The 26,630-nt window shown below is 45.7% G+C and overlaps 1 protein-coding gene across 1 annotated transcript in view; it reads right to left on the minus strand.

Moving 5' to 3' along the window:
• The window catches only part of rdh12 (retinol dehydrogenase 12), a 64,956-nt gene that overhangs the window by 1,914 nt on the left and 36,412 nt on the right, over positions 1-26,630 (minus strand). The window contains exons 3-6 of the mRNA XM_070878974.1: positions 25,271-25,426; positions 3,439-3,543; positions 1,934-2,143; positions 383-572 (exon numbers count right to left, since the gene is read on the minus strand). Of these exons, the coding sequence (XP_070735075.1) occupies positions 383-572; positions 1,934-2,143; positions 3,439-3,543; positions 25,271-25,426 (661 nt within the window). The remainder of the gene's footprint in view (positions 1-382; positions 573-1,933; positions 2,144-3,438; positions 3,544-25,270; positions 25,427-26,630) is intronic.

Below are 26,630 nucleotides of genomic sequence, written 5' to 3' on the forward strand. Positions count from 1 at the left end.
CCCTCTCTCCTCCCCCCCCTCCCTCCCTCCTCTCTCCTCCCCCCCCCTCCCTCCCTCTCTCCTCCCCCCCCCCTCCCTCCCTCTCTCCTCCCCCCCCTCCCTCCCTCCCTCTCTCCTCCCCCCCCCTCCGAGAGAGGGAAGTGAGGGACGACGGATCATATTCTTACAACCCCCTACAACGAACATCACTAGAGTGGATGATATCTAACGGAACTCACTATTCACTTCATACCCAATAAACCTATACACAATACTACCCCATCGAGGGCGGTGGCGGGATGATGCACTACGACTGGGGTAAGGCTCTTTGACTTCCTGAAGACAGCAAAGGCCAGCCAAAAGTGGTTTCTTAATTAAATTTTTAAAAAGATAGGTTACAAACCTGAAATGTTTTCCAGAGGTTGCTTGCAATTCTTCAGCTACCGCACAGTATATACTAGTCTGTGCACCCTGCTTTGGTGTTTTGATGAGGAAACTGAGAACCTTCCATGCCAGAGACATGACGGAGGAGTGCCTGATTAGTTCTGATTTGACACAGCCTGGATGCACAGAATTTGTGGTGACTTTGGTATCTGTATGAAGAAAAGAAACAAAGTGGAGTATCACTGCAGTTTATAAACCACACCTGAAAGCTCGTGGGCCTGCTGTCCTTGTGAATCAAACCTGGCACCTTCCTAGATGATGCAAATTCCTGGGAGCTCTTAATAATTTTGCTTAAGAGTGCAGGATTCTTGAGAGAGTGGAGTTTGGGAATTCCCAGCATCAGTCAGGCTACCTCTCTATGCATTAACCATTTTCTCCAATCCTGAAGCTGCTGACTCGTGTGCTTGGATATAGTTCCTCAGGCGCTGGCTGCTCTGTGGTATCAGATGGTCTTCATCTGTGAGACATGACAAGTTGCAGGAGAAATCGCCCAAGAAATGCCTTAAACGTTTTATTTCTTTTAAATGTGTTCTCAAAATGGAGTCAATCACCGACTGCTAGGAAAGGAAAAGGCTGATGCTGATTAAACCATAAATGCTCCTAAGTGCTTTTACAAACAAAAAACGGACAGAAAACAAGCCATCAAGGCTACGGGCTCATTGAAGGGTACATAAAGATGTCCTGCCTTATCTGGACCTGTGTGAGAACCTTTGTGAACTAAGAAGCTAAGGAGTAAACGAGTGACCTGACATGTGTAGATGCTGGTGTTTCACTGATTTGGAGGTCATTAGAGGTATCAACAGGGCTGTGAGGTGATCGACACCAGAGGGCTGAATGAACATGTGTCACTTAGATTGGTTGATAGAATTGAGGATGTTCCTTTGAAAGTTTAGGATATATAAAATGGTGTTTTTGGTACTCAATGTCAGTCTGCAATCCTTGGTTCAAGTTCTTTTATTGGCTTTGTCATAGGTGTAGTTTTTTTTTGTCTAGTATATGTAGAAGAGTGTCTCTGTCAAATTGCAAAGTGCAAAATAGCTGAGTATGCATAATGTATATTTGGCTTATTGAAGTCCTCAATTAAACTAGCCTATCTCTTTATTGAATAAATTTTGACCACACATGGATCAGAACCTGATCCTGTCCACACATGTACACTTACTGACATCACTACTGTGATCAGGAGCTGGATCTCTGGCGATATGTTCCTCCCTCACGCAGGAGCATTGAAGCCAACTGTAGCTTCCCTCCCACCACAAAGGCTGAGACCACATGCCAGAGATTTGCACTGGGACCATTCTTGATCTGTATAGCTTAGTTACTCGTTGGCATCTGTTTGATCAAAGATGTGGTTACATCTTAAATTAATACAGAAAGCCAGTATAAATGTTCATTTATTAGTTGGACTTTTGAATTATGATTGATTATGAACAATTGATCTTTCTAGATGATATGTACGCAATTTCTGAAATATTTTAACTAAATTGCGGAGATACAATTTGCATCATACCTTTCAGACGCTTGGCCAATTCCCGAGTGAACAGCACGTTTGCTAGTTTACTTTGGCAGTAGGCCTGGCCCCCATCATAACTCTCCTCACTCTGCAGATCTTTAAAGTTGATCCGACCGAAGGTGTGAGCAAAGGACGATACGTTAACAATACGAGCAGGAGTTGATCTTTTAATGAGATCGAGAAGCAGGTAGGTCAGCAAGAAATGACCTAACAGAAAGGAATGCAAAACATTCAACATCATAATATTAGGTTTTCCATTTCCCTGGGATATTTTGTGCTGCGTTTAGAACTCACAAATTACCTTACTCTATTACAAAGTCAACATTCTCAGTAAATGCAGAAATACTCTGCTCACCAGTAATTGAGATTTGGAGGGTTTTGCTGTAGAAGTTAAAGTGCAAAAAACTTGGTAATTATTGAGGGCATAAGGTGGGAGGTGGGGGGAGAGCACATAAGAACTAGGAGCAGCAGTAGACCGTTCCGCCACTCAATGAGATCATAGCTGATCATCGACCTCAAAGTTCACTTCCCTGCCCAATCCCCATATCCTTTGATTCCTCTGGAGTTCAAAAATCTATCAGCTTTGAATATACTTAACGACTTTGAGCATCCATAGCACTCTCGGGACAGAGAATTCCAAAGATTCACAATCTTCCAAGTGACGAAATTCCTCATCTCAGTATTAAATGGTCGATCCATTATCCTGAGACTATGCCCCCTAGTTCTAGGCTCTCCAGCAAGGGGAGACAGCCTCTCAGCATCTACCATGTCAATCCCCCTCAGAATCTTGTGTGTTTCAATTAGATCACCTCTCATTCTTCTAAACCCAGAGTACAAGCCCAACCTACTCAATCTCTCCTCCTAGGACAACCCTCGTTGTACCGCCTCTAAGGCAAGTATATCCTTCCTTAAATAAGGAGACCAAAACTGCACAGTACTCCAAGTGTGGTCTCACCAGAGCCCTGTACACCTGTAGCAAGACTTCCTAACTCTTGTACTCTAACCTAGCAATAAATGCCTTCCTAATTTCTTGTACAAGGATACCTAAATCTCTCTGAACATCAATATCTAATAGTTTCTCACCATTTAAAAAATATTCCAGTAGACAGAAAATCTTTGAGTGCGAGTACCATTGGCCGAGGACAAGACTGGACTCCGCAATAATGCCTACCTCGCAATCAACTAACCTGCTGCTGCTCACTGCCCACACTCCCACATAAACAAGTGCTACTTTGGCAATGTATATTGGGACTGTACTCCAGTAAGTAACCAATAAGGGGAGAAAATAGGCTGACAAAGAAAATCCTAGTATTCCAATTGAAAGTGAGAACTTGCTTTTATATAGCACATTTTATGTCCTCAGAATCTCCCAAAGTCAATTAATTACTTTTCAAGTGTAGTCACTGTTGTGATGATGGCAAACTAATCAGCCGGTTTGCGCACAGCAAGGTTCAACAAACATTTTAAAGACGCACTATAAACGCAAGTTGCTATTTACTTACCCAGGTGATTTACACCAAATTGCATCTCGAACCCATCCTCTGTCTTCATGAAGGGACACATCATCACACCAGCATTGTTGATCAAAATGTTGATCAGTTTTTCCTCTGTCATTAAATAGAATTGGGAAATAGAAAAGAAGTCACAAAATAGAAGCATTCTAATTGGTTTAATTCTTCTTGATATGGTGCCATGTTGTGAGGGCACATACCTTTTTACCCAGTCTTAACTGTTTGCTAGTTAATCCCCTCTCCCTTTTTCAGACCAGGTCATGCATCTACTGCAGTGGAAAGGGCAGAAGGTCATAGGAATTTCTTGATGAAAAAAAAATCATACCATTCTCGTTTGCCTTCTACCATTCAGGAGATAATGGAGGTGTTGACTAATCAGAGATTTATTGCTATCAATGAGTCTACAACAGACCCAGACATAACCCGAGGAAAACCCCAGTGGTGAAGAGCTTTGGGTACCCTAGGTCCAAAGACACCTTTCCCCTCCCAATCATGCCACGTGTCATGTCTCAAAGTACTTATATGCTGTATTCCAAAATGTTATTTTCTTCACGAGCTTTCTTCAACATACATTTGAAGAAATCAATACTAACTGCTTCTCAACTGTTGACCTAAAAGGGCATAACTTCGATGACAAGGTCTAACACTGCCTTCAGTGTGCCAGCGTAGCCTTTGGTCACCTAAGGAAGAGAGTGTTTGAAGACCAGAACCTTAAAACCGGCACAAAGCTCATGGTCTACAGAGCAATAATGATACCTGCCCTCCTATATGTTTCAGAGACATGGATTATATATAGCAGGCACAGCAAAGCACTGGAGAAGTACCACCAACGCTGTCTCCGCAAGATCCTGCAAATCCATTGGCACGATAGGCGCACCAACGTCAGTGTTCTCGCTCAGGCCAACATCCCCAGCATCGAAGCACTGACCATGCTTCATCAGCTCCGATGGACGGGCCACATCATCTGTATGCCCGATACGAGACTCCCAAAACAAGTGCTCTACTCAGAGCCCCAACACGGCAAACGAGCCCCAGTTGGGCAGAGGAAACACTTCAAGAACACCCTCAAGGCCTCCTTGAAGAAGTGCAACATCCTCACCCACACCTGGGAATCCCTGGTGCAAGATCGCCCAAAGTGGAAGAGAATAATCCGGGAATGCGCCAAACACCTCGAGTCTCTTCGCCGGGAGCAAGCGGGGTCCAAGCGCAAACAGCAGAAGGAGCACACGACAACGCAAGCACCGTCTGCCCCACCTGTGACAGAGACTGTAGTTGCCACATCGGACTCATCAGTCACCTGAGAACTCATTTTTAGTGTGGAAGCAAGTCATCCTCGACTCCGAGGGACTGCCAAAGAAGAAGAGAAAACTGCTTCCAAAGTTGGAGTCTGTTCCATAGATTGGCCACTCACTCACTGAAATATTGTTTCCGTAGATTAGTTTTGAATTTACCCTCTTCAAGCACAGGGCCTGTCCTCTGGTCTTCCAGCTTTTACCTCCAACTCTATACAGCAGTGCAGCTGTGAGGTAAGACGTTTATTGGAATGGAGAGCTGAACCCGTGTTCTACCATTCTCTGACTGCACCAAACTGGTTCTCCAACATACAGTGCTAATTTTTCACACCTTGGGTTAAACAACTTCCAGGTTATCAGGGTCCATTTAATTGCTGACAATATTTTTTTTCATTCAATCTGCTACATACCGCACCTATCACAGTAACCCCCAAAAAAAGACAAAAACATTACAGTACTCGTGGAAGCCGTCAGCACTGAGTTTTTATTTGAGGCAAGCACTATTTTAATTTTAATATAATTATGGTACTGGTGTTAACTTGTCGGCACTTGAATTAATTTACAAATCTCAACCCCACCGTACCTCTGCAACCTTCCTCTGTCCCAGCCTGCACCTGACAGTTCTCTCACTCTGGGCTTCTATGCATCCACCTCTCCCATTTGGTGGCACTGCTTTCAACTGTCCCCTCTGGAACTCTCTCCCTACAACTTCCGCTTCCCCTCCCCATCTTTAATAGCCTCCACAATACCAATGCTTTCAACAATTTTTTTAGTCAACTCTCCTACTTCTATGTATAGTGTTTGGGAAGTTTTATTACATTGAAGGCACTATACAAATGCAAATTGTTGCTATCTGCGCTGAGTTAGCCAGTGCAATGCTTATTCTGCCTTATAAAACATTTGGCACCTAGGAAGGACAAGACCTGGCTCAGTGTTGATGCTCCTATTGTCGAATAGCCTGCAGAAACTGACGAGGCTTTTGCATTATCACTGGACTGATATACCAAAGGCCTTTTGTTGCCTAGGGAACTATGTCCAAATATGATGATGCTCTAAATTCAAAAAATGAATGGCAAACAGAGAAGAAAACTATGGGGCAGGCAGATGGAGAAGAGAAAATAGTGATTAGTTTAAAGTAACCATGTTTGAGATTCAATGTAATCAGTTCTTTACTTGTGTTGCAGGTATCAATTTCTCGAGTCACAATGTGCACCATGATAGAAGAAACTGATGATTACAGTCGGTCACCCGACTTTCAGTGTGCGAAGTTGTTCTTCTGAATGTTTCTTTTAAGTGTAAAAGTACAGAGACTTTAAACTGAAAAGGCTGCAAGCTGTGGGACAAAAGTAGACAATGGTGTCTGTGTTTATCAGCTTTCGAAACAAAGGAAGTTAACTCTTTCACTGGCAGCTGTGAACTCGATTTTAATTCAGTGGTCGATACCTTTTGAATATTGGAAATGTTCTTAATTTGAAGAGAATATTTGCTCCTGGGGTAGAAGGAATTTTAGGATCATGTTACAAATTAACCCCTCAGGCTCTTAAGCAGAATCGCCAGAGATTCTCTGTTTCTTTTGTTTTAAGTAGCTGACCATCGGGGAGAAGCGATGTTGTTTAAACGGGTTAGTGGATTGTGCCTGTTGTGTATGCAATAACTCAATAGACTGAATACTGTAAACTCTGGATATAAACCTGGCTCTACTTTATTAGGGCCCAAAGTGATTACATTACAAGATGGCTGGCCTTTTATACCTGGGTCGCACACACAGCCCAATGACCTCCGGCAGTGACGCCACCTGGTGGCTAGTAAATCCAAGCATACATACATGACAATATCCCCCTTTAGATATTAGTAACGGTCTTTTTACAAATTGAGACGGTCCGGGGCTTTCCGCCTCTGAGTCGAACGTCTCAGTTCAACTCCAGCCTTGGGCGAGCGTTCTGAGTCTGTTATGACTGGGGGCTGGGTAACTGATCTGATGGGAGTGGCAATGATCTCGTCAGTGATTGAAAGTCTGGATTCATTGATGACAGTGGAGTCCTCTGATGACTGAGGGTAGGTTTGTTGGTCACTGATTGGTCTTCCTCACACTGTTCTGGTTCACCGGTGTGCCACAGCTTTATCTGATCGACATGTTTCCTGCATGTCTGCCCATTCTTGAGCTTAACGATAAAACACTTTCTTACCCTCCTTGGCCGTAACAGTACCGACAATCCATTTGGGACCTTGACCATAATTCAGTACATACACAGGATCATTGATAGAAATGTCACGTGACACAGTAGTGCGATCATGATACCCTTGCTGACGTTGACGTCTATATTCGACACAATTATTCAAGTCAGGGTGGACAAGAGAGAGCCTGGTCTTGAAACCTCTCTTCATCAATAGTTCAGCAGGGGAGATCCCGGTAAGCGTATGGGGTCTTGTCCTGTAACTAAGCAATATGCGTGACAAGCGAGTTTGCAGTGAACCTTGAGTTACACGTTTCATACTCTGCTTGATGGTTTGGACCGCACGCTCTGCTTGTCCATTGGATGCGGGTTTGAATGGTGCTGACTTCACATGTTTCAGGAAATCTTAAAACTCCATACTGGTGAAGCAAGATCCGTTGTCGCTTACAACGATGTCAGGCAGACCATGCATAGCAAACATGACACGAAAGCTCTCAATGGTAGCTGTGGGTGTACTGGATGACATGATTGTACACTCTATCCACTTGGAATAAGCATTCACCACAACTAAGAACATTTTTCCCAAGAAGGGACCTGCAAAGTCGATGTAGATCCGGGACCATGGTTTAGGTGGCCACGACCACAGACTCAGCGGCAATTCCGCTGGTGCTTTACTAAGCTGCATGCAAGTGTTGCACTGATGCACACATGATTCCAGATCAGAGTCAATTCCAGGCCACCATACATGAGACCTGGCAATGGCTTTCATCATGACAATAACGGGATGCATGCTATGTAGATCATGCACAAATTTCTTTCTGCCTTTCTTGGGCATAACAAAACGATTACCCCACAGTATACAATCTGAATAAATGGATAGTTCGTCTTTGCGACGGATGTAAGGTTTGGTCTCCTCACACATTTGCTTGATATGGCAGACCAATCACCACTAAGGATACAATGTTTCACAACTGATAATATCAGGTCCTGGCTGATCCAGGTCTTAACTTGTTGGGCCATGACAGGGGTTCCTTCACTTTCAAAAGCATCCACGACTAACAGTAGGTCTGCCGGTTGTGGTGTTTCCACCTCCGGAGTGGGCAACAGCAAACGGCTCAATGCTTCGGCACAATTCTCAGTGCCAGGTCTATGGCGAATGACAATCGTAGGCAGATAATGTCAGCGCTCATCTCTGGATGGGGGATGATGCATTGCCATTGATTTCATTGTTTATGGAAAACAAAGGTATGAGTGGCTTGTGATCTGTTTCCAGTTCAAACCGAAGACCACAACAGATCACAAGCCACCTGATGCATCTTTTTAACCCCATACACATAGGCTAGTGCTTCTTTCTCTACCATGCTGTAGGCTCTTTCTGCCATTGACAAACTTTTTGAAGCATATGCAACAGGTTGTAATTTGCCCGACTCATTAGTTTGTTGGAGCACGCAACCAACTCCATATGACAAAGCATCACAGGCCAATACAAGATGCTTGTACTAGATGATCATACTGAACCAGCAGTTTGTTAGAGCAAAGCAGATTAGTAGTTTTCTCAAAAGCTCTATCTTGAGACACATTCCAAACCCAATTGTCGCCTTTTCTACGCAGCATGTGCAGTGGCTGTAATACGGTGCTCAATCTAGGTAAGAAATTACCGAAGTAGTTGAGTAGACCAAGGAATGAACGCAGCTCCGTCACATTCTGAGGCTTGGGTGTATTTTTGATGGCCTTGGTTTTCGAGTCCGTAGGCCTGATACGGTCAGCAGCAATTTTCCTCGCCAGGAATTCGACTTCCGGTGCCATGAAGACACACTTCAAGCGTTTCATTCTGAGTCCCACTTTGTCGAGATGATGTAGAACCTCTTCCAGGTTGTCCAGATGTTCGGCGGAGTCACGACCTGTGACCAGTATTTCATCTTAGAATACGACGGTTTTGGGGATGGACTTCAGTAGACTCTCCATGTTCCTCTGAAATATGGCTGCAGCCAAGCGAATTCCAAAAGAGCACCTATTGTAGATAAACAGTCCTTTATGTGTGATGATGCACGTAAGTTTCTTCGACGTGTCGACCAGCTCCCGTGTCATGTAGGCCGATGTCAGATCCAGTTTTGTGAATGACTTCCCCCCGACTAGTGTTGCAAACAGGTCATCGCCTTCAGTAACGGATATTGATCCTGTTTCAAAACTCGGTTAATCGTAACCTTGTAACCTCCACAAATCCTGACAGTGCCATCACTTTTCAACACGGGAATAATGGGGCTGGCCTATTTGTTAAATTCGACCGGTGATATGATCCCTTCACGCTGGAGTCTGGCCAGTTCAATTTCGATCTTCTCCCTCATCATGTACGGAACTGCCCGAACTTTATGATGGATGAGTCCACATGGATCTGCACTTTGGCTCCCGTGAAATTGCCGATGTCTGGTTCAAACAGCGAGGGGAACTTGCTCAGCACTTGAGCACATGGAGTATCCTCCTCCGATGACAACGCCTTGATCTCGTTCCCATTCCATTTGATTTTTTCTAACCAGTTCCTGCCGAACAGCGTTGGACCATTGCCTGGAACAATCCATAATGGTAAATCGTGAACCGCACCAACATACAACACCTTGATTACTGCACTGCCAATCACCGTTGAGTTCTTTGGTGTACATACGCAACTTGGCATTGACTGGACTCAGCTTAGGCCTCACAGCCTTAGTATCCCACAGCCTAGCGAATGCCCTCTGGCTCATTATTGATTGACTCGCAAGTCTAATTCCATCGATACCGGCACACCATTAAGTTTTACGTCAATCATTATCGGTTGGCTCTTTGTTAGGAACGAATACAGTCCATACACTTCCTTCTCTGGTATCTCGGATTGCATATCCGGATCCGTGCTAGACTAGTCATCATCTTCCACTTGGTGTGTCGCAGCACGCTTGCTCAGTTGCGGACACATGCGCTGGAGATGTCCCCCTCTCGAACAGCCTTTACAAATATACTTTTTAAACAAACACTGATGATGCTGATGATTTCCCCCCACAATGCCAACACGGTGATATCGGATTCATTCCCGTTGGCAGTCTTTAAACAGCCACAGGTTTCGCGTACGCAGTTGGGTAGGCCCTGCCATATGCAACTCTGCTAAACGACGATACTATCTTGTTTACAGTACTTGCCGAGTTCCAATTTTTCAATTATATCTGCTTTAACTTTTTGTCCGTCGTCATGTATGATTGGGCAATCGTGATGGCCTTGCTCAAAGCCAGCGTCTCCGCTGCCAGTAGCTTACGCAGGATCACCTCGTGGTTGATGCCGATTACAAAGAAGTCTCGCAGCATGTCTGCCAACGCAGTTTCGAACTTGCACGGTCCAGCTAGACGTCTTAGGTCGGCAACGAATTCCGATACATCCTGGCCCTCAGAACGAACGTGCGTATAGGATCAATATCTTGAGATGATGACGACTTCATCTGGTTTGAGATGGTCACGTACCAGAGCACACAATGTTTTATAGTCCTTGTCCGTTGGACTTAAGGGCGAGAGGAGATTCTTTGAGTCCATAGATTTTCGGACCGCAAACCCCGAGGAGGACCGCCCGGCGCCGAACTCTTTCTCCATTTTGTTGGCCACGAAGTACTGGTTCAAGCGGGCTACAAAGTCTGCCCAATCTTCTCCCTCCACGAATCGCTCCAGAATTCCAATTGTGCTCATTTTTGCATGCAAAGATTCTTGTTACCTCGTCGTCAAATGTTGTGTATGCAATAACTCAATAGACTGAATACTGTAAACTCCGAACAGTTACAAACCTGGCTCTACTTTATTAGGGCCCAAAGTGATTACATTACAAGATGGCTGGCCTTTTATACCTGAGCCGCACACATGTGTGCACAGTCCAATGACCTCCAGCAGTGGCACCACCTGGTGGTTAGTAAACCCAAACATACATACAGGACAGTGCCTAAGGGATCAGGAGGGCACACCATCATAACCAACTACATCTGGCCCCGAGTAAATCTCAGAGTAGTAGGAGGTGGGGGGGGCGCTGCAGGTAATGGAACAAAATTATGCCAAGGTGGAAGTGTTGAACTCCGGTACAAGGGACCGTATAATATAGTTGATAAATCTAGTCGCATGGTATATGCAGCCCGGTTACCAAGGAGAATTAAATGGTTTTAATATTAACCAGATTTAAGTTTTTTCAGTTCACCAGCAGGTACCGAGACAAGAGGAAATGGTTATGAAAATGGAGAGCTGGATTCATCCTCTCCAGGCGGATAAGGAAGAAGGGGGGCTTAATGGGATACCTGCACCTAATCAGGTACAATATGATCCAAAATGGAAGTGAACAGGTAATGGGAACTGGAAGAATCTCCTCGAGTCCCAGATCTGGAACCACCTCCTGTCTACAGACATGTCTCGCAAACCCCGCCAATCTCACGAAGTAGTAAGAGACATATCGTAAATGGTAGATAGGGTCGGCCGAAGGTATAGGATAGGGTTACATTTCCAGTGACGTAATCATACCAATGTAACCGTCCATTATATCAAGGGGTGCAAGGACAAGAGCGCGGTTGTACAACCAGTAGAGTTAAAAAAAACTCATCCAAAGGCTCCTTCTCCAATGAATAAACAGATTTGTGGGAAAAGCGAATTGTTTGTCATAAACACATTCCAGGGCCAACAAATGGGCTATTGGCAATCCCAACTCAAATGATAGTCCACCATGATGTGCATCATGAAGTGGTACCTGTAATATTGAATCTGACCAAAGTGGGACTAACTGGGTGGTGCAAGCCTAAAACAGCACGGCTACATGGGAGAATGATCAAGGGATTCAGCAGATGCCCAGTACAAGCTGCACTGAATTCAGGGAGAGCAATGGGCTTGATCATACCTTGACAAGAATGGTGCCGAGACTATCTGGGAGAACCATAACAGAAGGCAGGGAGGCCTGATTAATATATTGCAACTGGTTTAATGCTAAAAAAGGGGTAAATCATATAGAAGGAGAACACATCATCGTCAAGTAATGTATGGACTTGGTTAGTGGAACAAGCCCAAGAAAACCTGAAGAAGGAAAGCTCTCTTTCTGGGTAACTGATGAAGAGCTAGGGCAATGTCCACTTATCAACTTACTAAGGGTTCAATTTTGGCCAAGCCCGTTTTTCAGCATACTTATCCCAGTTGCGCCGCTGAAGTACATCCGGAGATGCTCTCGAAAAAAATGTTGCAACTTTGGCCGCTGTCTGGCCTCTTCACTGCAGCCACACAGCGTGGCCCGTTGAATCGGGGGGTGGAGCCTGCGCTGGAAAATGTGCCGGGACGTCTGCACATGCACAGTGGAGAATGGTAATGTTCCAGTGCATGCGCACCCACAAGTGTCAGGTGGTCAAACAATGGAGGAGGCAAGATTTTGAGATGTGAGAGCTGGGCCTTAAAGAATCAAGGAAGCTGGAATGGACACATGGGAACTAGACCTTGATCAGAGTAGGTTTCAACCATGGAATGTATGTGTGTGTGTGTGTGTGTGTGCGCGCATGTGTGTGTGGGTAGATTGGAGAAAGAAGAAAAATGAGCATCATACAAGCCATACACTTCCAGTACCTCTATCTGCTTTCAACTTTGCAAAGCAGAATCAGGTCTAATATGTTTCTGTTGTTACTTTGTGTTATGTATTGATGCCTGGGGTCATTAGACACCAGAGGGCGCTACTGTCTGAGGTCATCGGGCTGTATGCGCGGTCACGGGTGTATATAAGCGCGAGTACTGTGTCACGCCGGTACTTTGGGCGCAAATAAAGATGGATCAGGTTTCCACCTGACGCCGTTTACAGTAACAAGACTCTTGAGTCATTACATTTGGTGACGAGGTAAATTAAGAACATTCACATGTACAATGGGCACTATTGGAATTCATGGATGGCGAGGATTGGGCGGATTTCATTGACCGCCTGGATCAATGTTTTGTGGCCAACAAAATGAAGGGAGAAGCTGGCGCATTTGTGGTCAGAAAGTTTACGGCCTCATCAAGAACCGTCTCTCACCTTTACGTCCAACGGACAAAGAGTACGAGGATTTGTGTGTTTTGGTGTGTGACCATGTTAAGCCAAAAGAGGGGATCATCATCTCATGCTATCGCTTCTATATGCATGTTCATGCTGAGGGCCAGGATGTGTCAGGATTCGTCGCCGACTTACGACGTCTTGCTGAGCCGTTTAAGTTCGGGAATGTGTTGGAAAACATGTTGAGAGATTTCTTCGTCATAGGCATCAATCACGATGTGATTCTTCGGAAGTTATTGGCCGAAGAGAAACTGGATTTGAAGAAGGCCATCGCGACTGCCCAGGCATGCATGACGACTGATGATAATTTGAGGCAGATATCATCGAAGAGTCGGAGCTCCGCAGCAGGTACTGTAAACAAGATTGTGTCGTCTTCTGGCAGAGCTGCTTATGGCAGGGCTAACTCAACTGTTTATGTGAAACCTGTAGCTGTTCAGTGTCATGTATCTTACATTATTATATATAACTGTATCCTAACATGCTATACATGACTGTAATAAGATATGACCTGTAACCACCAGCATACCTTACCACCAGGGGTGCACTTGCAAGAGACAGGTATATAAGGGCAGGTCTCAGGCAAGTGCAGCATTCCAGAGCTGTGAAATAAAGGTGCAGGTCCAGAGTGACCTTGACTTCGCTACATGCCTCGTTTGAATCTGTACTGAGGGGACAGGACTTTACAGTGGCGACGAGTTACGGGATTACAGAATCCACAGAATAGCGAACAACGGATCAGATGAAAAGTACAATGCAGGAGACAATTGGGAGGACTTTATAGAAAGGCTCCAGCAAAGCTTTGTAACCAAAGACTAGTTAGGCGACGATAAGGCAGACAAGAGAAGAGCCCATCTCTTGACCAGCTGTGGCTCGAAAACATACGCTTTAATGAAGGATCTGTTGGCACCCGAGAAACCAGCAAGCAAGTCGTTTGAAGAATTGAGCACACTGGTAAGAGACCACCTGAAGCCAGCGAGCAGTCCACACATGGCCAGACACAGGTTCTACAACTACAGACGCTGTGTGGGCCAGAGCATACCCGACTTCGTGGCGGAACTTCGGAGGTTGGCTAGTTTATGTGAGTTCTCCGATGAACTGAGGAGAGAAATGCTGAGAGACTTTTTCATTGAAGGAATAGGCCACGCAGGCATATTCCAAAAGCTCATAGAGACTAAGAACCTGACCTTAGAGGCAGCAGCACTGGTTGCAGAGACATTCTTGGTAGGGGAAGAAGAAACGAGGTTGATTTACAATGCAGGTACGACAACTAACGAAATATCGGAACAAGAAGTTCACAGCACTAAACAAGCTGTTACCCCCACACACAGACAAAACCGGGAGAACAGGCTCTCGACAGCAGGCAGAAGCCATCAAAGGCCACAGGAACGGTCGTTCACACCTCATCAACCCACAATGCGAGCAATCAACTACAAACTGAGAGAAGCTCAAGAGAGATCAGCCAGACGCAGCTCATTCTTTGGGAACACTTTAAACAATAGAACAGGTCTGTGCTGGAGGTGTGGTGGTAGGCACTCGTCAAGGAGATGCCGATTTCAGCAGGCTGTTTGCAGAAATTGTGAATATACAGGGCATTTGGCCCGCATGTGCAAAAAAATGGCAGCTCGGCTGGTATACGAATCGGATGGGTCGGAAAGCGGACCAGAAGATGGTGGGGACAGTACCCGGGACACCGATGTACAGCGGGTCAACACGATCAATGGCCGCTGCTCCTACAACAGGCCGCCTCCTATAACGATGAGGGTCCTGCTCAACGGGATATCTGTCAACATGGAGCTGGATACGGGAGCGAGTCAATCTCTCATGGGCGCTCAACAATTTGAACAACTGTGGCCGCATAAAAGAGATAGACCAAAACTCACAAGGGTCGACACCAAACTAAGGACCTATACCAAAGAAATCGTACCAGTCCTCGGCAGCGCCATGCTCTCTGTCACACACAAAGGGACAGTGAACCGACTTCCCCTGTGGATTGTCCCCGGAGACCCCCCAGCACTGCTGGGGAGAAGCTGGCTGGCAAAACGAAACTGGAAATGGGATGATGTCCATGCCATGTCATTAGAGGAACAGACCTCCTGCTCAACAGTTATAAAGCGATTTGAACATCTCTTTCAGCCAGGTGTGGGCACTTTCAATGGGGCCAAAGTCAAAATCTACGTCACACAGGATGCTAGACCGGTCCATCACAAGGCCAGAGCTGTACCCTATGTGATGAGGGAAAAGATTGAACACGAACTAGACAAGCTTCTGTGGGAAGGCATTATATCACCTGTGGAATTTAGCGACTGGGCAAGTCCTATCGTCCCAGTCATGAAGCCTGATGGATCCGTACAAATCTGTGGGGACTACAAATCTACCATAAACAGAGTCTCCCGACAGGACCAGTACCCGCTGCCCAGAGCGGAGGACTAGTTGCCACATTGGCTGGAGGTAAACTTTTCTCAAAATTAGACCTCACATCTGCGTATATGACGCAAGAATTGACCGAGGAATCCAAGCTACTCACCATCAACAAACATCGAGGCCTTTTCATGTACAATCGATGCCCATTCGGCATCAGGTCGGCAGCTGCCATATTCCAGCGCAACATGGAGAGTCTGCTCAAGTCCATCCCGGGGACGGTTGTATTTCAAGACGACATACCTATCACGGGCAAGGACACCGACTCCCATCTCCGTAATTTGGAGGAAGTACTAAAGCGGTTGGATCGGGTAGGCCTACGAGTCAAGAAATCCGAGTGCCGGTTTCTCGCACCCGAGGTTGAATTTTTGGGCAGAAGGATTGCCTCTGATGGAATCCGCCCAACAGAGTCCAAAACAGAAGCAATTCGCCTGGCACCCAGGCTCTGGAATGTCTCAGAACTGCACGCCTTTCTCGGGCTACTCAATTACTTTGGGAACTTTATGCAGAACTTAAGCACGCTGCTGGAGCCTCTCCATGTACTACTCAGGAAGGGGTGCGATTGGTTTTGGGGGACGCCCAGGAACGCGCCTTCAATAAGGCACGCAACCTTCTGTGTTCCAACAGTGTTTTGACTTTCTTTGATCCAGGTAAAAAGCTAGTTCTCACATGCGATGCGTCAGCGTATGGGGTCGGGTGCGTTTTGCAACATGTCAATAGTGCGGGCAAATTACAACCCATAGCTTATGCCTCCAGGTCACTTTCGCGGGCGGAGCGCGGGTACGGAATGGTAGAGAAGGAAGCGCTCGCGTGCGTGTACGGTGTCAAAAAGATATACAAATACCTTTTTGGGGCCAAGTTCGCGTTAGAAACCGACCACAAGCCCCTCACGTCCCTCCTATCCGAGAGCAAGGCAATAAACGCCAACGCCTTGGCGCGAATTCAACGGTGGGCATTCATGCTGGCGTCCTACGACTATACCATAAGGCACAGACCAGGCACAGACAACTGTGCCGACGCGCTCAGCAGGCTACCCCTGGAGACCACGGAAGGGTCTGACGAACAGGACTGTGATAGTCATGGCAATCAATGCCTTTGAGTCCACAGGTTCGCCCATGACGGCTCGCCAAATCAGAGCCTGGACGGCCATCGACCCCAAGTTATCCTTAGTAAAAAGGTGTGTCCTAACCGGCGACTGGGCAGAGACTCGCGATGCCTGCCCCGAGGAATTAAAACCCTTTCACAGGCGCATGCATGAGCTATCACTACAAGCAGACTGCCTGATGTGGGGCAGCCGAGTAGTCATGCCTCTGTGAGGCAGAGAGGCATTTGTCCGGGAGTTCCACCGCGAGCACCCGGGGATCGTTCTCATGAAGGCCATAGCCAGATCCCACGTCTGGTGGCCTGGTATTGACGCGGACTTGGAGTTCTGCGACCGAAGGTGCACCATTTGTGCCCAACTCAGCAATGCCCCCAGGGAGGCTCCACTGAGCCCCTGGCCCTGGCCTACCAAACCGTGGTCGCGGGTGCATGTAGACTATGCGGGCCCATTCATGGGCAAAATGTTCGTCGTATTTGTAGATGCATTTTCAAAGTGGATCGAATGCACCATTTTAAACTCGAGCACAACCTCCACCACTGTAGAGAGCCTCGCAACCATGTTTGCAACGCACGGAATCCCTGACACATTGGTCAGTGACAATGGTCCGTGCTTCACCAGCGCAGAATTCCAAGACTTTATAATTGACCACGGCATAAATCACGTCAAGACGGCACCGTTCAAGCCGGCCTCCAACGGCCAGGCGGAGAGAGCAGTGCAAATCATTAAACAAGGCATGCTTAAAATCCAAGGTCCCACGCTGCAGGGTCACCTGTCGCGACTGCTGCTGGCATACGGATCTCGTCCGCACTTACTGACTGGGATCCCCCCCGCGCAACTGTTGATGAAAAGGACTTTAAAAACAAGGCTCTCATTAATCCTCTCAGACATGCACAAAATTGTTGAGGCAAAGTGCCGTAAGCTGACTGAGTACCATAACAGAACTTCGAGGGGGAGATGGAATGAGATAGGGGACAAAGTGTTTGTACTAAACCATGGCAGGGGTCCCAAATGGCTTGCAGGGACAGTAATGGGCAAGGAAGGAAACAGGCTACTGGTAATACAAATGGACAATAGCAAAACCTGCCTGAGGCATGTAGACCAAGTCAAAAGCAGATTTACCAACACTGCGGAACCAGAGGCAGACTACAATGTGGAACTCGCACCACACCCGGTGGACAGACAGAGGGAACAACCTGAGGAAAGGGCAATCCCAACAGACAGCCCAGGCGAGTCAACAACAATCACACCAATCGAAACAGACAGCCCAGGCGAGATACCAGCAACCACACCCAAAGAAAAACAGACACCAAGGCAAACAACTGAACCACAACTCAGACGCTCCACGCGAGAGCGTAGACCACCTGAGAGACTGAACCTATAAAGACAATAAGACCTTGGGGGAGGGTGATGTCATGTATCTTACATTATTATATATAACTGTATCCTAACATGCTATACATGACTGAAATAAGATATGACCTGTAACCACCAGCATACCTTATCACCAGGGGTGCACTTGCAAGAGACAGGTATATAAGGACAGGTCTCAGGCAAGTGCAGCATTCCAGAGCTCTGAAATAAAGGTGCAGGTCCAGAGTGACCTTGACTTCACTACATGCCTCGTGTGAATCTGTACTGAGGGGACAGGACCTTACACTCAGAGTCTGCCAATTGGTACGAATCTGATTTCACCCTTTTGGCATTGTGGGGGCAATCATCGGCCTCATCAGTGTCTGTTTAAACAATACTCCTGTAGTGGCTGTTCGAAAGTGGGGCATCTTCAGAAAATGTGCCCACAACTGAGCAAGCGTATTGCCACTCATCACATTGTTGATGATGATCAGTTACCGAAGGCTAATGACCTGTTCGCCATGCTAGCTGGTGGAAAGTCGTTCACTAAGCTAGATCTGACGTCGGCTATATGACACAGGAGCTTGTCGGCACTTCGAAGAAACTCACCTGCATCAACACCCATAAAGGACTGTTTGTCTACAATAGGTTTCCTTTTGGAATTCGTTCAGCTGCAGCCATATTTCTGAGGAATATGGAGCCCATTGAAGTCCGTTCCTAGAATTGTCATGTTTCAAGATGACATTCTGGTCACAGGTCGTGACACTGCTGAACATCTGAACAATCTTGAAGAAGTCCTACATCGTCTGAACAAAGTGGGACTCAGGCTGAAACGTTCGAAGTGTGTTTTCATGGCACCTGAAGTTGAATTCCTGGGGAGGAAGAGTTCCGCTGATGGCATCAGGCCTACTGATTCAAAAACCAAGGCCATCAAAAATGCACCTAGGCCTCAGAATGTAACGGAGCTGGGCTACTCAACTACTTTGGTAATTTCTTACCCAGATTGAGCACTTTATTGGAACCACTGTACATGCTACTCAGAAAAGGCGACAACTGGGTCTGGGGTGTGTCTCAAGATAGAGCCTTTGAGAAAGCTAAGAATCTGCTCTGTTCAAACGAGTTGCTTGTCCATTATGATCCGTGGAAGCATCTTGTATTGGCCTGTGATGCTTCAACATATGAGGTTCACTGTGTACTCCAAGCAAATGAGTCGGGTAAGCTACAACCTGTTGCGTATGCTTCGAGAAGTTTATCAAAAGCGGAAAGAGCTTACAGCATGGTAGAAAAAGAAGCTTTGGCCTGTGTGTATGGGATAAAAAAGATGCATCAGTACCTGTTTGGTCTTTGTTTTGAACTCGAAACAGATCACAAGCCACTCATTTCATTGTTTTCAGAAAACAAAGGTATCAATACCAATGCATCGTCCCGTACTCAGGAGTTATTCGTCATAGACTCGGTACTGAGAATTGTGCCGATGTACTGAGTCGTCTGCCTTTGCTCACACCTGATATGAAGACGCCTCAACCTGCAGATCTACTGTTAGTAATGGATGCTTTTGTGAGTGAAGGAACTCTTGTCACTGCTCAATAAGTTAGGTTCTGGACCAGCCATGACCCTATCTTATCGGTTGTGAAATGTTGTGTCCTCAGTGGTGATTGGTCTGCAATACCTATGGAGATGCATGATGAGACCAAACCTTACAACCGTCGCAAAGTTGAGCTGTCCATTCAGTCAGATTGTTTACTGTGGGGTAATCGTGTTGTTATGCCTAAGAAAGGTAGAGAAAAATTTGTACATGAACTACATAGCACTCATCCGGTATTGTCATGATGAAAGCTATTGCTAGGTCTCATGTATGGTGGCCTGGAATTGACTGATCTGGAATCATGTGTGCAGCAGTGCAATACTTGCCTGCAGCTAAGTAAAGTACCAGCAGAATCTGTTCAAACGATCAAGCAAAGTAACTCAGGGTTCATTGCAGACTCGTTTGTCATGTATATTGCTCAGTTACAGGACATGACCTCATACGCTTACTGGGGTTTCCCTTGCTGAACTACTGAGGAAGAGAAATCTCAAGACCAAGCTTTCTCTTGTTCATCCTAATTTGAATGATCGTGTTGAAAACAGACGTCAACGACAACAATGGTGTCATGATCGTGCTGCTGTGTCACGTGATATTTCTGTTAACGATCCAGTTTATGTACTGAACTATGGTCAAGGTCCAAAGTGGATCACCGATACTGTTACAGCCAAGGAGGGTAACAGAGTGTTTATTGTCATGCTCACGAATGGGCAAACATGCAGGAAACATGTTGACCAGGTAAAACTGTGGCACACGGATGAACTGGAACCGTTTGAGGAAGATGCAGTTAGTGACCAACCAACCAACCAATGTTCTTTCATCAGAGGACTCTGCTGTCATTCCTGAACCTGGATCTTCAGTCTCTGATGTGGTCATTACCACTCCTATCAGATCGGTTACTCAGCCTTCAGTCACAACTGACTCAGAACGCTCGCCTAGAACTAAAGTTGAACTGAGACGATCAACTCGTGAGCGGAAAGTTCCAGACCAACTGAATTTGTAAAAAGACTGATATTAAGATCTTGAAGGGGGGATGTTATTATGTATTGATGCCTGGGATCACCAGACACCAGAGGACGCTACTGTTGGAGGTCATCGGGCTGTATGCGCGTGTGCGGTCACAGGTGTATATAAGTGCGGGTACTATGGGCGCAAATAAAGATGGATCAGGTTTACACCTGATGCAGTTGACAGTAACGAGACTCTTGAGTCATTACACTTTGTTTCCTGGAGAGTTTTGTAAAAACCCGGGATTTTTTTTTAATGTACTGCATTACTCAGTTCAGCTGAGACTGCTTGTTGGCTGGACTTTAAAGAAGACTGTTTTCTTATACAAGACAGTTTGTGGCATCATTCGGTCAGAATAATTCTAACCTCCGAACTGAAAGTTGTTGAGTGATTCACTCAGTGCGTTATATGTTCCTTTTTCAGCCTCCGCGTTGATTTGCAGCCTTTCTGTTGAATCCCGATGCCGGCCAGTTTGCTCCCTCCCGCCCCTAGCCCAGCCCGAATGGCTTCCGACGTACTTACCTGCGCTGATTTCTTTAACTCTCCGTAAGGGTTTTCTCGAGTGGCCACATACGCTGGCCTAAGTAGAAATGGAGTAACTATTAAGCTGGCCAAAGTTGCTTGTAGGGGCAGAACTGGCATAGGTGGCTGGTAACGCTCCTTTTTGAGAAAAAAAACTAACCTAAAAAAAACGTCACTAAGTGACTTACGCTGGTGCAAGTTGATTGGGGAAACTGGGGATTTTTAAGTTACGCCAGAAAAAGCAGCCTACTCCAAAAAAAACGGAGCAACTCCTGGCCAAAATTGAGCCCTAGGACTCTGTATCAAGTCAGAAGGTTGGTACAGGTGGACCCGGTGGCACGAGTGTCATTTACATTATCCTGTTGGAGATAGTATGGTATTACCCAATCATACCTGAGAAAATTTAGTAGGATACAATGAACACCGGAAATGTAACCTGGGTGGATGGGAAAAACATGTGTAGCCCCAGGCCAAATTGGGTGTGCTCAAACTCAGGACATGTTCTTTTGCCTCTACCACGTGGTAGAACATGCAGCCTCTGCATGCGGGTTTATTTGGGATGGGATAACATGGAACTGCACCATGAAGGTAACTGCGGGACAGCATTTTCCCGTACGATCTGTATAAAGATCAAAGGGTAAATATTGTGTCAGCACCATACACCGGGAATACCAGTACAGTACCAACCTGACTTGTCCCAGTGCGATGGGAATGTTTTTTTTACCCCAGTCCAAACTGAGAGACTTGGGCACGGCTATGGATATCTTGATGTACCTTGATGTTACGCGAACTAGGCAGAAAACAGGGGCGAGTGATGTGGGCCAGTCACTGTGCACGCAGGCTTTAAACTAATCAAATTGTGCCAAAGGATCGTGATGAGGTAGAGCGTGTACGTTTAAGTGTATAAAAAGCCGTTGGAAACTATCAGTGGAATAGTGTCCTGGCTCAACCCAGAGCAGGACCTTTCCCCACCGGTGCAAAATAAAGACTGCTTGAATCTTCAAACATAGACCTGGTGTCGAGGGTTTATTTTAAATACTCCACTTCAGCAGTAAAATAAATTAAATTATTCAACTTGAATTGAGCAATATTAAACAACACAAAAAAAATGGGAAATTAGTACTTAAAAAATGTTGAATCAGATGATTTGAATTAAACAACTTTAAATTAAGGGCAGTACTGTGCTTTTGGGATTGGAGTGAGAACTTCCGACTTGAATCCTTGACGGTTTACTTGTTTAGTACAAAATGAGATGTTTGAGTAAAATATACTGCAGTTTAATTTAAGTTTGTCTGTCCCATTGAATTGAATCTATTAATCTTCTGTGTGTGATGCTGTTTTTTTTCCCCTCAGTTCGGCTGCTACCGACGCCGCGCTGGGTCCTGGGGCTCTCTTCCTTTATGCCTCCTGCTCCACTCCTGTTCCTCTGCTGTTTCCCCTCGGGTCAGCTTCTGTCTTCAACCACAGCATGCCACCCACCACCATCTTAGCACAACCCCAGCCCGGCACGAGGTTGAAAAGGCCATCCAACAACTGAAGAACAAGTCATCAGGAGCAGATGGAATACCTGCTGAAGCACTAAAACATGGCGGATAAGCACTACTGGCGCGGATCCATGACCTCATCTCTCTTATCTGGAAGGAGGAGATCATGCCAGGAGATCCGAGACGCTGTAATCGTGACCATCTTCAAGAAAGGTGACAAGTCCGACTGCGGTAACTACAGAGGAATCTCCCTGCTGTCGACCACCAGGAAAGTCATTGCAAGAAGCCTCCTGAATTGTCTTCTTCCTGTGGCTGAAAAACTCCTCCCAGAGTCGCAATGCGGATTGCATCCACTAAGGGGCACAATGGACATGATCTTCACCGTGCGGCAGATACAAGAGAAATGCAGGGAACAGCACCAACCCTTGTACATCGCCTTCTTCGACCTCACAAAAGTCTTTGACACTGTCATCTGTGAGGGATTATGGAGCGTCCTCCTCAGATTCGGCTGTCCTCAAAAGTTTGTCACCATTCCCCGCCTGCTCCACGATGACATGCAAGCCGTGATCTTGACCAACGGATCCATCACTGACCCATTCCACGTTCGGACCGGGGTCAAGCAAGGCTGTGTCATCGCACCAACGCTCTTCTCGATCTTCCCTGCTGCAATGCTCCATTTCACCTTCAGCAAGCTCCCTGCTGGAGCAGAGCTAAATTACAGGACAAACGGGAATCTGTTCAACCTCCGCCGCCTCCAGGCCAGATCCAAGGTCGTCCCATCCTTCATCATTGAACCACATTAGGCAGACGACGCCTGTGTCTGCGTACACTTGGAAGTCGAACTCCAAGCCATCATTAACATCTTCACTGAGGCATACGAGAGCATGGGCCTTACACTAAACATCCATAAGATAAAGATCCTCTACCAACCTACCCCGCTACACAGCACTGCCCCCCACCGGTTATCAAAATCCACGACGAGGCCTTGGACAACGTGGACCATTTTCCATACCTTGGGAGTCTACTGTCAACAAGGGCAGATGTCGATGACGAAGTCCAACACCGCTTCCAGTGCGCCAGTGCAGCCTTCGGTCGGCTGAGGAAGAGAGTATTTGAAGACCAGGACCTCAAACCCAACATCAAGCTCATGGTCTACAGAGCAGTAGTGATACCCGCCCTCCTATATGGCTCAGAGACATGGACTTATGTACAGCAGGCACCTCAAAACACTGGAGAAGTATCACCAACGCTGCCTCCGCAAGATCCTGCAAATCCATTGGCAGGATAGGCACACCAACGTCAGTGTCCTCGATCAGGCCAATATCCCCAGCATCGAAGCACTGACCACGCTCAATCAGCTCCGTTAGACGGACCACACTGCCCGCATGCCCAACACGAGACTCCTAAAACAAGCACTCTACTCGGAGCTCAGACACGACAAGCAAGCCCCAGGTGGGCAGAGGAAACGCTTCAAGGACACCCTCAAAGCCTCCTTGAAAAAATGTAACATCCCCACCGACACCTGGGAATCCCTGGCCCAAGACCGCTCAAAGTGGAGGAAAAGCATCCGGGAAGGCGCTGAACATCTCGAGCCTCTTCGCCGAGAACAAGCTGAAGCCAAGCGTCGACAGCAGAAGGAGCGTGCGGCAACCCAAGCACCCCACCCACCTATTTCTTCAACCACTGTTTGCTCCACCTGTGACAGAGACTGTAGGTCCTGCATTGGACTCTTCAGTCACCTGATAACTCATTTCTAGTGTGGAAGCAAGTCATCCTCGACTCCATGGACTGCCTATGATGACGATGTGATGCTCTGCAGCACTGGTAAGAGGCATCGGAGTGTAGCCTGGGGCACTTCAAGGATTGAAAGAACCCCTTGACCGATAAGCTGGTCTTGACCACAAGCATTATTACCATTTTAAAATAAAGCATGATAATCACTGAAATAATTCTTTATTGGCTGTATTGCTATGATTTAAAAAAAGTTACATAGAGGCTACAGCACAGAAACAGACCATGCGGCCCAACTGATCTCTGCCAGCATTCATGCTCCACATGAGCCTCCTCCCACCCCTCTTCCTTTAACCCTATCAACATATCCTTATATTCCTTTCTACTTCATGTGGTTATCTAGCTTCCACTTAAATGCATCTATACTATTCACCTCAACTACTCCTTGTGGGAGTGCATTGCACATTCTAACCACTCTCTGGATAAAGAGGTTTCTCTGCAATTCCCTATTGGATTTATTAGTGACTATCTTATACTTATGGCCCTTAATTCTGATCTTGCCCATAAGTGGAAACGTCTTCTCTACATCTACCCTATTAAACCCTTTCCTAATCTTGAAGAGCTCTATCAGGTCACCCCTCAGCCTCCTCTTTTCTAGAGAAAAGAGCCCCAGCTTGTTCAATCTTTCCTGATAGATATAACCTCTCAATTCTGGTATCATTCCAGTAAATCTTCTCTATATTTTTTTTATAATATGGAGACCAGAACTGTTCACACTACTCCAAGTGTATTTCCTTAGCTTCTTTTGAGTATCCGCAGGTGCAATCCATCTCCCCCTTTCTATATTAATGGTCTTTATATCTTCTTTGATCTCTTCTAATGTCTTGTCCACCTCGTTAGGCTCTCTGGTAAATACCAAGGCAAAGTAACTATTCAATATTTCTGCCATTTTGCCATCATTACCTGGGAGTTTATCTTGTACATCCCTAGTGGCCCTGTCCCTATCCTGATCTTTCTTTTGTTATTTGTGTGTCTGTGGAATACAGTAATCTAAACTGGATACATTTTCAATAAATGGAAAGAAAATATTACTTGTAGTACTGAATTACCTTTAATGATATTTTCAGCAAATTGGTATATAGACCTAGTGTTGGCAAGATCCAGCTCCCGAACGATGACATGTTTATTCCCAGTGTCTTCTCGAATCTCGTGGGCTGCAGCTTCTGCCTTTGTCAAATCTCTGCAGGCTAAGATTACCCGAGCACCTGTAAGGAACCATATTGACAGTACTTTTTGTTTTAATTACAATTGTTGTCGATTAAAAACACAAATCATATATTTACATGTTGTTAACATGATATACAGAGCGTATAGTTTAGTTCTGTCCTGTACAGAAAGAGAGTGTGATATTTATGTAAGGGCTAATTTTGGTTTTGAAGTTTCTGTGTCTTGCTGTTGACGGTACTTTACATAAATCATTTGGTTGACGTATTAGAGAGCTGCTTGTGTTGGGCGAAAACCACCTTCTACGACAAGAGGGGAGGAAAGGGTAAGTTCAACTCATTGGTTGGACCTTCTATGTAAAATCTAACTGAAGAAAAAAAAAAACATTGATACAGTACCTTTCCCAAACTCAGGACATCACAAAGCACTTCACAGCCAATCAAGTCCCTTTCAAGTGTATGGAAACATTAATGTGTGGCGGATCTTCTCTTTGAAATGCTGTACTTCTTGTGGTGATCGTGTACACAGCAAGGTCCAACAAATGTCAATGAAATAAATGTCCAGATAATCTGTTTTCTTTTTTTAAAAAGTGATGTTAGTTAAGAATAATTGTTGGCCAGGAGAACACCCCTCCTTGTCTTCAAATGGTGCCATGGGATTTTTTTTTACGTCCACGTGAGCAGGTAGATGGAAAGTTGTTTAATGTAGTACAAGTACTCTACTGTAAACTGATGCAAGATATCCTATTCATGCATGATTAGGATTTGGTTCAACCACACATGTTTAAGGTTTTTGCTTTTTATTAATTTGTGGATGGCTTGTTGAACTGTAATGTGGCTCGAAATAACAAAATGGTTAAAGTTGTTCATTCCCAGGATGCTTTAATATATTAGTTCACAATTTATCTAACTGTGCTGATTGTTTTCTGCTGAATTACTTGATGTGGTTCATGCCTGCTTGATTTAACTTTTTCAATGAATTGTGAAATGAGATAGCCAAGACAGTCTTGGGATAGGAAACCAGACAACGGACCCATGATGTTAGCATCTGATATTTTTTCAGGAACTACCCCATTTCTTGTTCACATTAACACTTTTCAGGCCATAATGAATCATCAAGCTTACAAGGCCAGTATGTATGACTAGAGACCGATAAAAATCTTGAGCTTTCCTTCACAGGGAAAGAAAAGAACAAAAGGTTTGAGAATAGTTACATCTCTACCCAGAGGAATAACAGGGTAATTAC

This window comes from Pristiophorus japonicus, chromosome 4 (assembly GCF_044704955.1).
Source record: "Pristiophorus japonicus isolate sPriJap1 chromosome 4, sPriJap1.hap1, whole genome shotgun sequence".
NCBI classification, from domain to species: Eukaryota; Metazoa; Chordata; class Chondrichthyes; family Pristiophoridae; genus Pristiophorus; species Pristiophorus japonicus.